This window comes from Lissotriton helveticus, chromosome 4_1 (assembly GCF_964261635.1).
Source record: "Lissotriton helveticus chromosome 4_1, aLisHel1.1, whole genome shotgun sequence".
Lineage (NCBI taxonomy): Eukaryota > Metazoa > Chordata > Amphibia > Caudata > Salamandridae > Lissotriton > Lissotriton helveticus.
In genome coordinates, this window is record NC_136063.1 from 1,252,805,177 (window position 1) to 1,252,821,761 (window position 16,585).

Below are 16,585 nucleotides of genomic sequence, written 5' to 3' on the forward strand. Positions count from 1 at the left end.
CACTGATTTAATTCCACAGACGCAGAATGAAAACCCAAGAAAGACCCAGCAGCAGGTAAAATTGCCCCGAGCGCCAAAACCTAATTTTAAGGGAAGATCACCGCAGGGTGACGACGTAGAAATCTGGGGAGGCAATGAGAACAGAAATGCAGCAACTTCGCAGTATTTGTTAAATGACACCTTTTTCTGTGACGACCAGTACTGACGGGGCCTGAGAGGGGAGGACAAGGAGTGTGTACTTGGCGCCTCCTTGCCGTTAGACCAGTCAGGGCCATACATTGAAGGAAAGGTTGATGGAAATGATGTCACCTTTCTGTTGGACACTGGTGCTACCCGTTCTACTGTGAGAACAGCAGACGTTCCAAACCTACCCCTCTCGGGAGAAGCAATCCAGGTAGTAGGTGTGTCTAATCAATTGATTAGTACCCCAGTTACTGAGCCCATGGAAATTTCGATAGGGAACTTTAAATAAATGCACAGATTTGTCGTCTGTGACACCAGCCCAGTGAACTTACTGGGACGTGATTTGCTGTGCAAAATGAACTGTACCATCTTTTGCACACCAAAAGGCGTCGAAATTCAGACCCCAGACGAAGATGGAATCTACAAATTAATGTTAATCAGACCTGACTCAGAAATTAAACGAATGACTATACAAGACTTACCTGAAGAACTTCAACAGACAGTGAAACCAGAAGTATGGGACTTTACTGGAAAGGATGTAGGATTAATGGCAAATGTAGATCCCATACAAATAGCCATGAAAGAAAATGCAGTTTACCCTAATACCAAGCCCTACAGAATGAGTGCCGAAGTAAGAGCAGGAGTTGCCATTGAAATACAGAAATTGCTAGAAGCAAACATCATACAAGAAGTGATGAGTAGCCCGTGTAATTCCCCCATAATTGGAATCAAGAAACCTAGTGGCAAGTACAGAGTAGTGCAGGACCTGAGAAAGGTAAACAAGATCATTGTTCCTTGTTGTCCTATTGTCCCAAACCCCGCAGTGATCCTGTATCAGATTCCCTGGGATGCTGAGTGGTTCACTGTGATAGACCTATGTCACGCATTCTTTTCGATCCCATTGCATCCAGACAGCAAATTTCTTTTCTCATTTGCTTTCAACAGTCACGTGTATGTTTGGAATCGTGTCCCCCAGGGGTACACAGAAAGCCCCTTAATCTTTAATCAGATCTTGAAAAAATGCCTTGAATCTTTAGTCTTACCTGGAAAGTCTGTGCTGGTACAATATATTGACGATCTCTTAGTGGCGTCCAGAAGTCACAGGGATTGCATGATTGACACCATTTCCCTACTGAATCACCTAGGTGAAAAGGGACATAAAGTGGCCCCCGAAAAATTGCAGTTCTGTTCAAAATCGGTGAAATATCTGGGGCACCAGATAGAAAAGGGAATCAGAAAAGTCACCTCAGAGAGAGTCAGAATAATTCAAAAGATGCAGTTACCCCGTACTCAGAAAGAAGTCAGAATGTTCCTTGGAGTTGTAGGTTACTGCAGGCAATGGATTGTGGGATTCGCAGTCCTAGCCAAGCCTTTGATAAAGATGACAAAGAAAGGCGCAGAGGACCCAGTGGAATGGGATGATGAAAGCTTAACAGCATTCACTAAATTACGAGATTGTCTGTGTACAGCCCCTGCCTTAGGGATGCCTGACTATTCTAAAGAGTTTGCCTTATTCTGTGACACACGAGACAATTGTGCATTGTCTGTCTTAACTCAAGAGCATGGGTTGACTAGACGTCCAGTGGCATATTTCTCAGCCACTTTGGATCCAGTAGCTGCTGGATTACCTGGGTGTTTGAAAGCAGTAGCTGCAACCTGCACAAGTTTAGAACAGAGTGAATCCATTGTTATGGGACATCCTGTAACTGTGTATGTTCCACATGCAGTTGTGATCTTACTGACCCGAACTAAGACTCAGTATCTCACCCCTAGTCGACTGACTAAATACGAGAGGATTATTGTGGGTGCTGCAAATGTAGCCATAACTCGGTGTAATATCTTGAACCCAGCCACCCTACTCCCGGACTCAATGATTATAGAAGATGGGGGAGAAAACGAGCATGACTGCATTAATCTGACAGAATTCAGTACTAAACCCCGCCCAGACATTAAAGAAACACCCTTGCCTGAACATGATAAGGAATGGTTTGTGGATGGTTCATGCATGAGACACGAACTTGTAGGCCTAAGTGCTGCATACGCTGTGGTCGCTTTAGACAAAATTGAAGAAGCATCCTGTTTATTTGGAATAAAGTCTGCACAAGTAGCCGAATAGATAGCATTGATAAGAGCTTGTAAAATTGGGAAAAAACAAAGAATAACAGTGTATACTGACAGCCAGTACTGTTACTGGGTTGTGCATGACTTTGGCCAATTATGGCTACAAAGAGAATTCCTGACTTCATCAGGTACCCCCATTCGAAATGGAAAGGTTGTACAAGACCTTCTAGAGGCAATCCAATTACCAAAAGAATTGGCAGTGGTCAAATGTGTTGCTCATAAAAAGGGCCTTGACCCTGTATCTTTGGGAAATGATTTTGCTGATCAAGTGGCAAAACAGTGTGCTAGGGATCGCATGTCAATAAATACCAAACTGGGAGGGACTGGAAACAGCTGCCAACTTATGGTGTTTGAAGAAGTGCCTACCTGGGATGAAGTGAGAGAGTGGCAGCATGCTGTGCCATCGAAAGAGAGAGAGAAGTGGAGGAAACTTGGGTGTCGACCAAGACGTGAGGATGGTGTCATTGTGGGCCCAAATGGTATGCCTGTGTTACCTAGACACCTGCTTGCCTCTATGGCCAGATTGATACATGGAAATTCACACACTGGTAGGGATGCCATGGTTTTGGTGTTTCAACAAACCTGGTATAATCCGAAATTCAGGAAGGTAGCGGAATCACTCTGCCAGAGGTGCTTGACATGCCAACAGTTCAACGCTGGGAAAAGAACAGTAGTTGAACTGGGGAAAATTGGAAAATCAGGAGGTCCCTTTGTAAGAATACAGATTGACTTCATCACCATGCCTCGTTGTGAGGGAAAAAGATATGTCCTTGTCATTGTCTGCCTATTTTCAAAATGGGTGGAGGCTTACCCTGCCAAACAGAGTGACGCCATAACCGTAGCCAAATTGTTACTACGAGAATTGATACCTAGGTTCGGGGTTCCAGTCACTATTGAATCAGATAGAGGCGGACATTTTCAGAATGAGGTAATCGATCAGCTCTGTAAAGCATTTGGAATCACACAAAAGCTGCACTGTGCACATCGTCCAGAGGCTTCTGGAGTAGTAGAGCAAATAAATGGCACTATAAAATCGAGGTTGGCAAAAATGTGTGACTCTACTGGTATGAATTGGATTACTGCCTTGCCTCTTGTTCTGATGGGACTCAGAAGTATTCCAGACCGGAAAACAGGCCTGAGCCCTTATGAAATCCTAATGGGAAGAGTGATGAGACAAGCATGGGTACCAGGATACAAACTGTTAAGCATTACTGATGATTTGGTACTTGAGTACTGCAAGCAACTGGGTGACCAAGTGCGTTCTATCTCTTGCCAGATTGGGGAAGACGCCGTCGCCAACCCGACAACTCCAGTTCACAAATTGGTTCCTGGTGACTGGGTTAGAATCAAGAAGCATACTCGTTCGAGTTGCCTTGCACCGAGGTGGGGAGAGAAGCGCCAGATAATACTGGTGACCACGACAGCGGTGTAGTGTGCAGGCGTTCCCAAGTGGATCCATGCCAGCCATACACAGAAGGTAATTCCGGACGAAGAACCTGGAGCTGAAGGTTGTCCAGCTGAGGGGTCTGCAAACGTCGGTCCTGAAGTAGCTGATGACGAACAGCCGAGCACCAGCCAAGAAGATTGGATACCTATAATCGACCTAACTGAAGACCCAATCAGAACAAGAGAGCGAACCTACGAAGATAGAGAGTGGAATAGTGAGGACGAGACAGGCACAGGCGAAGACCCTCAGATTATTGAGATTCACGTCAAGTCTGAGGACGAAGAAGAAGGTCAGACAGGGACAGAACAAGTAATCGATACACCTCCGCTAACTCCTGAAATTGAAAAGGGACAGTCTAGAACTAGTATAAAAGTTCGAGCAGAAGAAAATCAAGGGATCGAAGTGCTTGAACAGGATCAGATAGAACTAGAAGAACGTGTTCAGGACATAGAAACAGAGACATTCGAAAGCCAAAACCAAAATTCACCTGAACCAGGGCAGCTTAGTAACCAGGCAGAAGAAATAGATACAAGACCTGGGACTAGTCAGACAGGAAGGGAGGAAACGGAAGCCGAAGTGCCACAAACAAACGAAAATAAAAGAGCATTAGAAGAAAGCCAAATAACAGTGCCAGCCAAAAGACTAAAGAAAAGGAAAAATATCGAGCCAAGATATATTAAGAGACTAAGACTAAGAATAAAAACAGTAGAAGAGAAACTTTCAGACAGAAGGAAAAGTCCACGAATTATAGAGCAAGCTGGAGAAAGCTCCAAAAGAAGAAGTGATCGAATAAAAAGACTAAACGAAAAATACCAGGATCCTGAATGGACATACTTAGTTTTGGAAGAATTTGAGGATCTTGATATCTCTGACGAAAGTGACGGAGAACAGATTGCCGATCTATCTGCCGAAGAAGACGAACTAACCTGAAAAGTTGCTCAGAGTAAGCTACCTGTGCAAAGTTACAAAGAGGGGTTGAAAACTTCTTCTGAGCAAAATGTCTGATTCAAGAGTGAATGGTAGACCTAGTCGCAGTTGTTGCAAAACATGCTGCAAAGTATGTATATGTAGTATAGCTATAGTAATAATAATATGGATAGGACTAACAGTTTTCATTCCTTTTATGGTAAGCAAAAATACTAATATTGACCCTACACAGACTACCGACACCGAAGAACTGACAACACGAAGTGTAGAAAGACGTGAAAAAGCACTCAGACAAACAAGATCAGACTTAGAAGCATCAGATGAGGAAGGACTACATTATCATGGAGTTAAGAACCAGACTCATTTAAATGTTTTCGCAAACCTGTTAGTGCATTATGTAGAAACTATGGAAATAGAAGACTGCTATGTCTGCATGAAGCTACCTACTTCTGTAGCTGAAGGCATGACTTATCACCACCTACCTTTGACTTACGGAATTTCCTGTAGTATTTTAGCAAGCTTATTTTACAAAAGAGGACCGTTACAGTACTATTACTCTAACTCAGACGTGATATTTTCTGAACTTCCAATACGTGGAAATCTGAATCCTGTACATACTAAAAGTGACGTTACACGTTATATGGGAGAATACTTTCTGACTATAGGTACTATAGACCTAAATGACGCACACAGGGACAACTTGACCTGTTCATTACATGAACAAGAGAAAATGTTTCTAAACATGGCAGAGAAAAGAAGGGAGAGTTTCCAAAGAAAGGCAAATGATAAGAGACAGAAAACTCCTAAATGAGCTGAGAACATGGAAAGCACCTCAGATGGTGGGAGTGGTCCTGCTTTGTTGCTGGATTTCGAAAGGACAGGGAAACTTTGTCTTCATCGCGAGAAGACTAGTTAATATAATAACATTTTCATTGGTTCCAGTCAATGTGAGCACAATTACAAGGTAATTGGAGGTTGGGGTTTCAAAAATGGGTCAGAACCTGTGTTTCCCGGAATTTATTATATATGTGGAAACAAGGCTTATTTAAAATTGCCGGATCACTGGTATGGAAGCTGCTACTTTGGCATTGTTTTCCCGAAAATATACCATGTGAATGAAATTGCTGGAAGCAATGAAAACACTAATGGCTTAGTGCGTAGTAAAAGAGAAAGCGTAGGTGAAATAATGGGTAGTATTTTTAGTGCACTGATACCTGGAGTGGGAGTGGTTCTGAACACACACAGAATTTGCAAATTATCCACAATAGTGGATGTGTTGTCTACGGACACAGCTCATGGATTTCTGTTGGTCAATACCGAAATGGTTGCGATCAGATCAATGGTTTTGCAGAACAGACTTGCGCTTGATACCTTATTAGCAAAAGAGGGCGGAGTCTGCCGGATGTTGAAGGCGCAACATTGTTGCACTTACATTCCGGACAAAAGTGTACAGCTCAAAAGATATGTGAAAAACATTACTAATTTGGAAAAGGAACTAAAACCACTGGAGGTTGACAGTGCCTGGAAGAGACTGGTCGATGATCTCTCCAATGTAGGTCATTGGTTTGCTAGCTTAGGTAACAGCTTATTGTTTAAGGTACTGATGCCAATTGGAGTGATAGGTTTTATCCTATTTCTCATATTCGTCTGTTGCAAATGTCGCAAACACACAAAGAAGTACCCAGTGAATGCGAGAGGAGTGAAAAGAAGTGTGGATGAACTTGAATTGGAAGAAATGAATAATCAGATCTACAAAAGAGTGAAAAATTCTCACCCTACCAAAGATGCGAAAGAAAAACTGAATCGCCTGTTGGAAGAGATAGAGTTGTATAAGGTGTGAAAGAAAAGTTGGCATCTGGTTCCGTTATTTTGTGATGATAGTAGATATCATCAAAGAGGGGATTGATAGAGCAAGATTTAGCATCGCGACTTGCTCGAGTCAAGAACCTCGAATCTGTTATAATCCTATAATACCATTTGTACGTTTACTAATTCCCTTTATTTTGATATGCGTGTATATTAGTGACGCTTGCCTATGTGTTTTTTTAATACGAATAACCCTTGTATAATAAAATGGCCGCTGTTCAGAAATTTGCTTCTGCGCATGCGTTAGTCATACTCACGTGATGTGACGTAATTGAAATTCTGGAGGGAAAGGGTGCGCATGCGTAATAGCCATAAGATGGCTGCTTATGTATTAACGAGGTGAAGCTCGTGCTGTTGCTCTCGTGTCGTTATGTAATGCTCTAATCTATAACTGCATAGTATATTTTTAAATTGATAAACCTGAAGTACAAAATCTTGATGTGTAGTACACTCATTTATTTCTATGTCTTAATTTGTTTTCGCTTACTTTTTATGTATCCTCGGCATGGAGGGGTGATGGGGAGCTTGGGAGTCCATTTTGGAGTGCAGTACTGCGCAGGACCAGAAGTGGCGAGGTGGCATTGACACAGCGCCAAGAGAAAGTCGCTGCCAAGACGTGCCTGGGAAGATGCACCTTCACCCAGCCAGAGAAACTGAAATGTGTTACATTATTAACAATGTATTTCTTTCTATTGTATTCAGTGCGACTTCTCATGGGAACCCCAATCTTGCTAGGCGGTACCCTAGAATGTAAATTAGGCCTTAGAAAAGTCTGTTCTGATTGGTGTGTTAACCCATCCTACCTTAGGACCAATCGAAATTGTGGATTCTGACACTTTGCAACATTGGGGGGTGGTACACTGACCCCAAAACAGTATAACTAGCCTAGGTTCACCTAGGGAATTTGTCCGACTTGTCTGAATAGCTGACCTGTCACTGACCCAACGCTCTCAATAGGTGACTGATACAGAGGTGCTGCCGAGCACTCTGTCCGAATTTGACCATAGACTCTAAGGTTTTACTAAACCTTAAGTGCTAGCGGAGCACTTTGCTGGGGAATTCGCTAACCCAACCGGGGTTCTGACTGATAGCTGCAGAGAGGGTGGAGCGCAGGCGTTGCTTCCGAACTGCGGGTGCTGGTCGTATCCTGGTGGTCCTGTCCTGATCCTAATCCGGGTTTCCTGTCCGGTCCTGGGGTGTCCAGTCTGCACCTGCTGTCCCGTTGATGACTGTCCTTCCTGGGGGTATCTCCTGTCCCTAACTGACCCGTGGCCAGGGTTGGTTTTCACACCAGTCTAGGTAAATATCTTGCTGAAACTCTAAAACTGCACCTTTCTATTTTCCTGTCTTTGCTTCAATAAAGACATACCTTTGCATATGTTAAATTTTCCATGTTTTCCGCAACCATTGCATATCCTAAAGTCATTTGCATTTTATTTTCATAGCATGTTCCTATGTTACCCTACCTTTTAGAGCACATTCACTCTATTACTGGTTACGAATTATAAATGTGGTTTGCAATTTCTCCTGCAATCTATTTTTGAAGTAATGATATTAGAATTATAGCGTATTCCACTTCTCACCCTTCATATAGATGTGTAGGATTTCTAATTTTCCACTCATTTTCATGAAGTACGTCCCAATAGTATAGTTCTAGTACATGCAATAAGTTTGCTCATTTTTAGATGTCTATTCTTGAGTTTCAGTTTAAGTCTGCTTAGCATGTTCCCTGTTATTACTTCATTTAAGCCTTAAATGGTTGCCCTGATAATTTTTCTCTATAGTTATGTGATTGTCGTTTTCTTAATTATCGATTGTCTTTTTACTGTAAATCTTATGATTTCTGAAACTGATTACTAAGATAAAATTCTTAAAACTTCCCAGTTGTCCGTGGTCATTTGATAAATATCAAAGTTATTTAAAGTTGGGTTTGTATTTTTCCTGCCTTTCCTTTTACAGCTAGCTCCCTGACCCATCGTGGTCATAGGTATCCGTAACCGTGGATGGTAAGTCGGGTACACTAGAAACAATCGAAAGGACTCATGGTTATTGGTAGTAGATTGTGAGGTCATCTGATCAATGTATATGATGAATTGAAGTATATGGGCCCGAAACCTAAGTGGTGAAATTATTGGTCGGGTGACCTACGATCTCTATCATGACCACATCGATCCATCATAGGTAACCCAGCACATCTATTATAATTAAACTGACATTGTTTCCAGGCAAGAAAATCTGTCTTAGTGCAACCTCTGATTGGTATAGGTTAATTGAATCGCTGTGGGACGTGTTGAGTAAAATACTACTATCATTTTGATCGATAGGCGGGAGAGATACGGGCCTAACGAATGAATTGTAGGAGTAACAGTTCCTGTATGTCTCTTGCTTTCCTTTTTAAATTGTATATGCTGTTATTTTTAAACTGTACTTTTATGGCGTTAAATGTAAAATGCCGAATAAAGAATTTGAACTGAATCGCTGTGGTGGCTTTCCTTAGTCGTTATTTGTTTTTTGTAACTACGAATTTCAGGTGGGTCTAGTGACAGTTTGTTTTGCGTTAATCGAGTCTCTGGCTCAGGTCTACAAGGTTTGTTTTCACACCCACGGTTGACACAAGTGAACTTAGTCCAATGAACCAATGCTGAATTTGAAAGAGGTTATTGTAGTCCCACAGATTCCCACCCAATATATAAATGAGGTGGTGTCAATGCTTTTGAGTTACTAACAGTGAGCAATGGTAATCCAAACAATCATTCATTCATGATTTAGGTACTCAAGATCACTAGAAATGGAATATGTATTTCAACATATTCATTTTAAAATAGTTATTTTACAATGCTAGGATCTAGTGCACAAACTATTTGTTAAATCACAGAAGATAATAAAAAGCAGCTAAGCTTTTTAAAAGCAGTGAAAACGGGGAAATCATAACATCACAAATTATAGCCCTCAGATCCTCACTGTGCTATCTCTAAGTTCTGTGCTTGCTTGATGTAAAAATAATAAGCCTGAGTTTCAGAGGTGGTGCTAAAACCTGGACAACAGGATTCGTGGCTGAATAGCTTTTCAGCTATTTCGAGCGCAAGGCGAAGAGCTAGGAGAACGTGTCTACTAGAGGACACTATCCTGCCACCAGTTTGTGAAAGCAGAAAGAAATGCTTTGCAGATCTTTGGAGATTCTTGCTTGAGGCTCATTCAGTGGGCATCGAATCCGGTGCAGTAATCATCTGGATTTGCGATCTGCGTCTGCGAACTGGGTAAAGTTTCTTTCCTAACTAAGTGGTCAAGTGACAGTCTCTTTATACTGAATCTTAGAGTGGAATTTCTAACATAAGTTGAGGAATGTCTGACATTGATCATGTGTGTCCCCCATGTTTCATTATGGACATATAAGGTGATAGGACCTCAATTCAGGAGTAGATACGATCGCTCACTGCTTTTTTAACTTGTTGTTTGTTTTAAAAACTCCACTCACCTAGCTCTCCTTGCACACGACTACTGTCTGCAAGCACTCCTAATCCAGCGGATCTTAGCGCTCAGAGGGAGATTCGTGGGCCAATTCCAGCCGCCATTCCCCACGCTGAGACTAGGGACACGCCCACCTTGAGGCCACGCCCCCTTCCCCCCCCTGACTCATAAGAATGTGCATCTACCGGAAGCGCAGCGGGCGCGACGATTGCGCGCCGAAGGCGCGCATAAGGCAAGCTCGTCTGCGCTCGTCCGCGCCGAGTCCGGGCCCAGGGCCACACTCCCTGCATCGCAGCTACCAGAGCCTAGGTATTACAGTGTGGAAACCCTGTATAGCCTTAGGCCCCCTGCTATCCTTTGCACTCGGCATCTCTATAGCGCTGATCTTATGCCACAAGCATGCCCCAAATGTAAGTCTTTCCTCAAACCCAAACCCCCCGCCGAACTAACCCATGACTACCATATGTTCCTATTGAACTGCCGCTCCCTGCCGAAACATAGGGCTGAAATTGCACTTTTAATAGAGGAACATACGCCAGACATACTGTTTCTGACGGAAACCTGGCTCACCTCTGAGTCCGACCCCGCCCTAGTCGACGCCCTCCCCCCAGGCTTCCAAATCATGCGACAAGACCGACCTAAAGGGAGAGGAGGAGGCCTAGCAATTATTCATAAGGAACGGTTTCAATGCCGAGTTACCTCTGAAACCATTCCCGACTGTGAGAGCCTTACTTTTGACATCGATCTCTCACCTAATAGCTGCTTCTCAGGCACTCTTATTTACCGCCCCCCTGGCACCTCAAAGTAGTTCCACGAGTGCCTACCTTCGAGTTTGGCGGAACGGGTTAGCACCTCGTCCAATTTCACCCTGCTAGGTGATTTTAACCTTCACTTTGATTCCTCACTATATCACACAGCCACTACCTTGGCAGACGACTTGGCAGCCCTGCAACTCACCCAACACGTGAAGACTTCCACACACGTCAAGGGCCACCTATTGGACCCTGTATTTAGCAACTGTGTTGATCTTGTAGCCGGGATGCCAATCCCACTGCCTTGGACAGACCACTCACTGGTCCCCTTTAGCTGGACCTCACTTAAGCCCCCACCGACTGGACCCACCACGAGGGTCATGCGAGCCTGGTCTCGCCTCTCAATCGATGACTGGTCTATCAAACTTGCCAGCAATCAACCCCCTTATAATGAAGATCCTGGCTTAGCCAACCAGGCCTACGCTGGCTGGATTACTCAAACCCTGGATGCCACACTCCCAAAAAAGAAAGTCACGCTGAAACGCCCCCATAAAACTGCCCCCTGGTATACGGAAGCTCTCAGGGACAAGAAGCGCCAGTGCAGGAAAACGGAAAGACGATGGCGTCTAGACTACTCGCTGGATAATAAAACCTTCTACCGAGAGTCAATTAGTAAATATAAAGCAGAAGTTAAAGCTGCTCAGGCTGCATACTTCTCGAACAGAATTCTGCTTGCTAAGTCAAAACCTAAAGAAATTTTTCAAATCGTGAAAAAATTAACAAAACCTCCCCCCACCTACAGGTTACAAAATCCACTACCCACTGTAATAACGTTGCTGAGTTCTTCCACCAAAAAGTGAACACGATCTATTCAGCTTTACCCCCTAGGGACATCACTTCCTCAGCCCAACCCAATGAAGTCTCAAATCCCCTCCCCCCGCAGCCTCTAACCACTCTGACTCACTTCCCCCCCCTAGACCTTGCAACCCTTGAATCCGTAGCTCGGAAAGTAAAGTCCGGTTCCCCTGACGATCCAGCCCCTCCAGACATCATTATGGCAGCCTCACAGTTCATTCTGCCTACCATTAGGGATGTTTTAAATGCATCCATCGCATCCGGCACTGTCCCGTCCGTCTGGAAGCAGGCCATGGTCAGATCATTATTGAAGAAACCCAACTTAGACCTGACTGACCTTGGTAACTACCGGCCCATCTCCCTGCTCCCAAGGGTGAGTAAGCTTTTGGAAAAATATATAAATCTCCAATTGGTAAACTTTTTAGAAGAGCACCAATTATTAGACCCCACCCAGACGGGTTTCAGACCTAAACATGGGACCGAGACCGCCCTCCTTATGGTCACTGAGGAATCCAGAAAAATCCTGGATCAAGGAGGATCAGTGGCAGTGATCCTCCTTGACCTCAGCACGGCATTTGACACGGTCAGCCACGACACCTTGCTGCACCGCATGTCCAATGCCGGGATCAGGGACAAAGCCTGGCTGTGGTTCAAATCCTTCCTAGAGGACAGATCCTTTCGAGTCTTCGAGGGTGAGTCTGTGTCCACCAGCAGACCTTTAAAGTGCGGAGTCCCCCAGGGCTCCTCTTCAAGCCCCGCACTTTTTAACAAATACATGAGGCCACTGGCTGAGGTCGTCCGCCCTTTTGGGATTAAGATCATCTCTTATGCGGACGACACGCAGCTGGTGGTCTCACTGGCGCAGGAGGCCAACATGCCTGCGTCAGGCGGACTTAAAGAATGCCTAGAAAAGGTCAAGGGTTGGATGTCCTCATCATCCCTCAAACTGAATGGGGACAAAACGGAGCTGATGCTCCTAGGCCCCCTGATCTCTGCCTCTCCAACTCTCTGTGGCCCCCTTGTCTAGGCCCCCCTCCAACCTCTAAAAATAACATCAAGAGCCTTGGGGTATGGTTGGACAAATTCCTCTCTTTTAGCGCCCAGGCCACAAAACTCTCAGCCACCTGTTTCGGCCTCATGAGGATGCTAAATAAAATCTTCCCTCTCCTTCCCATGGAGGCCAAACAGGTAGCTGTACAGGGTCTAATACAGTCACGACTAGACTTCAACAACGTGCTCTACCTCGGCGCCCCAGAGTACACCCTGCGCAGACTCCAGACAGTGCAGAACTGCGCAGCCCGCTTACTGCTCGAGCTCCCTCGCAGACAATCAGTGAGGGCCGGGCTGGTCAGCCTCCACTGGCTGCCAGTGCGTCAGAGAATTCTGTTCAAGGCCATGTGCATTGCACATCAGGCCTTCTGGGACACGGGCCCCAGGATTACCCGTGACTTAGTCACCCATTACCTTCCCAGCAGAAATCTCCGCTCCAGCCAGACTTTTTTGGCTGTGGCTCCAAGAATAAAAAGGTCTAGATCTGGCGGCAGGACGTTCGCCTACAACGCATCCAGGCCCTGGAACAACCTTCCCCTGCATCTTAGAGCCAATTCCAGTCTCCCCACTTTTCGTAAACAGCTAAAAACTTTCCCTTTTAACCTGCACCACTAATCTCAGTTAGCCTCCCCTCGTAGGTTCCTGGTTATTCTTAGCGCTTGGACGCCTCCGGGCACTAATTCACGCTTTACAAATATACATCCATTCCATTCCAATTCAGACTACACTATTTTGGCTATGGATGTTATATGACCTTGAAAGGGACACCTGTCCAAGACTCATGTTGAGGGTTTTGTTGATGTTTGTATCTGAATTACTTGACCCTTTCACAGTTCATGGAAAGATAGGCACAGACGACATCTGTGTCAAAGGCAGATAGTCCCGCATAATTAGAGGAAAAATGGCAGACTCCATTTTGAAAGATGGCAGCCTCCATTACCTAGAATGGATTCGGGGCCAAAGGCAAACAAGCTGGACAGGCTAACTAAAATGGAAACTATAGGTAAAATGGAATCTGTCCTAAATGTGTTTCAGAGCTTAAAACTAAAATAAATAATCCTGAAAACAAGTGAATAAAAGAATAGAATTAGGAAGGGAAAGAGTCATAAGATTTATGACATTACTGGAATAAATTCTATGCTAAATAGTTACTAAATTATCACTGAATGTGTTTTTGATTGATGTTGCTTATTCATTACACATTTACAGAATAAAAAGCACTTGCCAGACACATGCAATTCATCATTTGTTACATGTTCAATAACAAATGTCTTCAAATTGAAATGAGAAAGGGGTATTTGCGGTGGAAGACATGATCCGTACAACAATTTGCCTTAGCAAGGAAGCTGGTCAGAGCTTCATATGACGGAATCGTGTGCAAGGTAGCTTGCTGATCAGGGGTACAGTAGAGACAAAAATGCTGTAAGCACGACAATGCCATTTGAGGAATTGGTGATCACTTCTTCCCCGGCATGATGGTTTACCTTTGGCTCAGTCTCTACAATAGAGCAATGGAAACAACAATGGTTGGATATATTAACTGCAAACCATAGTGGGGACACCAAACCATGCAAAATGGTTTTATTGAAAAGGCCTTTAGAACTGGTTGGTAGCATCAGTGGTCCAGGCTCTTTGTATCGCTGATCACATACCTGTAATGCTGTCTCTATAGCCTTATGTCAACCATAGATGGATAGTTGGAATGCATTAGCGTCAAATCACAAATATTTACTCTGAAAATGGCCTGGAGAAGCCTAGAACATCTTGGACTTTCATGATCCTTCTTGAATTGTACTTACCACGTTTTACACTCGAGCGAATCTGGAGATGCCTGAGGCATGTTTAGGCTGCTCATGGGCTAAAATAATTCATCAAGTGCATCTTGAAGGTATTTTAGGCTTCTCCAGATGTTCTCTAAGGAAATCTTTGGCAATCTGACTGCTTGAAAGAAAACAAATACCCTGTGTTTGAGAGGAAGGCCCTGCAAAAACATTAGTACAGAGATGACGTCTCGTTTCATGCATGCTCCCCTCACAACACAAACTGTACTATTGACTGCCTTTGATCTTCCAGACCAGACTCAAGTAAGCTGTGATGGTTCAACAGACAATGGACACTATTAGGTTCTGCATTTGAGGCCTTCTTCGGTCTGCTCAAGGGACTAGTCATATAACCAAAATCTGTAATAGATGTGTGTTCCGTTTAGCCTTTGTATGTCCTTGATGTCAAGTATGCTGTTTCGCTTTATTCAGGAATGTTTTAAGCTAAAGACACAAAGAACCTCTGTAGAAGAGTGTTATTTACTTTAATAGCTGGATGAATGAATATTTGATGCCATTATTTTAAAATAAGTCCAAATATAGAAAAGTGATGTTGCTTTGATGGGTGTATTCCAATTAAATTAACTTAAAACAGCGAAAATTACTGTAATTCACAGATAGGAATCAATAACAGTGCATGAACTAAAACTAAAACATTGACCTTCAATATCATAGATGCACATCAAAATGTATAGAACAATAACTTTCATTACCTTTTCTGTTCCCTTCCACCTCAGGTTTCTTCTGGAAAGTGTTGTCCTTGAGGAGTTTGTGCGATACACCATAACAATCTACCCAGTAGCCACTGTGGCTTTGTTTGGAATATTCCTGCGAAAAGGGATGCCCACTGAGCGCCTCTCTGAAACCGACCTGGTCATTGGTAAGGAATTACATATTATTTGCTGCAGCCAGGATCAATCAGGGTCAAACTATGAAATATATTTTGCAGGTGTTAAGGCAGAGCAAATGTAGACCCATAGTGGATGAATGAGTTCCCCTTCATTTTTCCAACTTTTTTAAAAAGCGTAAAAATAAAGTGTTCATTTAACGAGGTCTGTAGTGCAATAAGTCACGTTAAATTTGCATTTAGTGCATTACCACACATAAAATATGATTTTCCTATTCAAAGTGATGTGGTAATAGCACTTTTAAGATTGCTTCATGGCATAAGTAAACAGTGCTCCTTACCACCGCAAAAAAACACAGTGGCAAATAGGGTGACCCACCGTCTGTAAATTTCACGGACCGCCTGTTATTTGGGCCTCTTGTCTGTGAGGAATTCTTTCACGGACGCCATTTGTCCGTAATTTCGGACTTTAGAGTGAGCTGTCCCCCTGCAAGTAGCCTGAGAGTTCTGTGACTCTCGCTGCAGGGGCCAGCTCGTGCACCTGCTGTGATCTTAAGGGCCGACAGCAGCCCCACCCGAGTCTGTGCAACCAAATCTCTCCCCTCACAGCAGGGTCAGAATGGCATCAATCATCATACATTTTTTTTTAAAGTCTCACTGTCGCTTAACTATATGTTCTTTAGGTAGTATGGTGCCCCATTTCAGATAATGTGGTAGAGAGTGCATGTTACTGCAAACTGGGGCAGCAGAAATGGGGAACATTGTTTATAATTTTTAAAGGGACCTATACATGAATATGCAGGTTTTTCTAGCGATGATTTTGGGGCATGAGTGGCAAATCGCTCATTTTAAAACATGTTCGGCCTATATCATTGGTGAATACAAAGGAATGGCGGACAATTCGATATCATGCAGGAGGCATGGGCGTTCTCCTCCGATACATTGGTGATAAATAGTGCATTTGAAAGTACACCCGATTGCTAATTAATTGCGTACACTTGATCGGATTTAACAAGACAATTTTACAGATGGTTGGGTAAGGGCTAGGGGTCACTTCCTGATAGAAATAAGGTAAATGTGTCATGAATAGTCCATTTTATTAGATGTATTTTGTGTCCTGAATTTTGACCTTCTGTCATGAATTTTTTGTCCTGAATTTTGACCCTTTGTCCTGAAATTTTACACTCACCGTCCTGAATTTGCATCCAGGTCAGTTGGTCACCCTAGTGGCAAAATTACCGCTTTAAAC

The 16,585-nt window shown here is 43.6% G+C and overlaps 1 protein-coding gene across 1 annotated transcript in view; it reads left to right on the forward strand.

Moving 5' to 3' along the window:
- Window positions 1-16,585, forward strand: part of LOC144829057 (uncharacterized) — a 419,215-nt gene that overhangs the window by 337,532 nt on the left and 65,098 nt on the right. Inside the window, exon 6 of the mRNA XM_078687804.1 lies at window positions 15,227-15,369. Coding sequence (XP_078543930.1) covers window positions 15,227-15,369 — 143 coding nt within the window. The remainder of the gene's footprint in view (window positions 1-15,226; window positions 15,370-16,585) is intronic.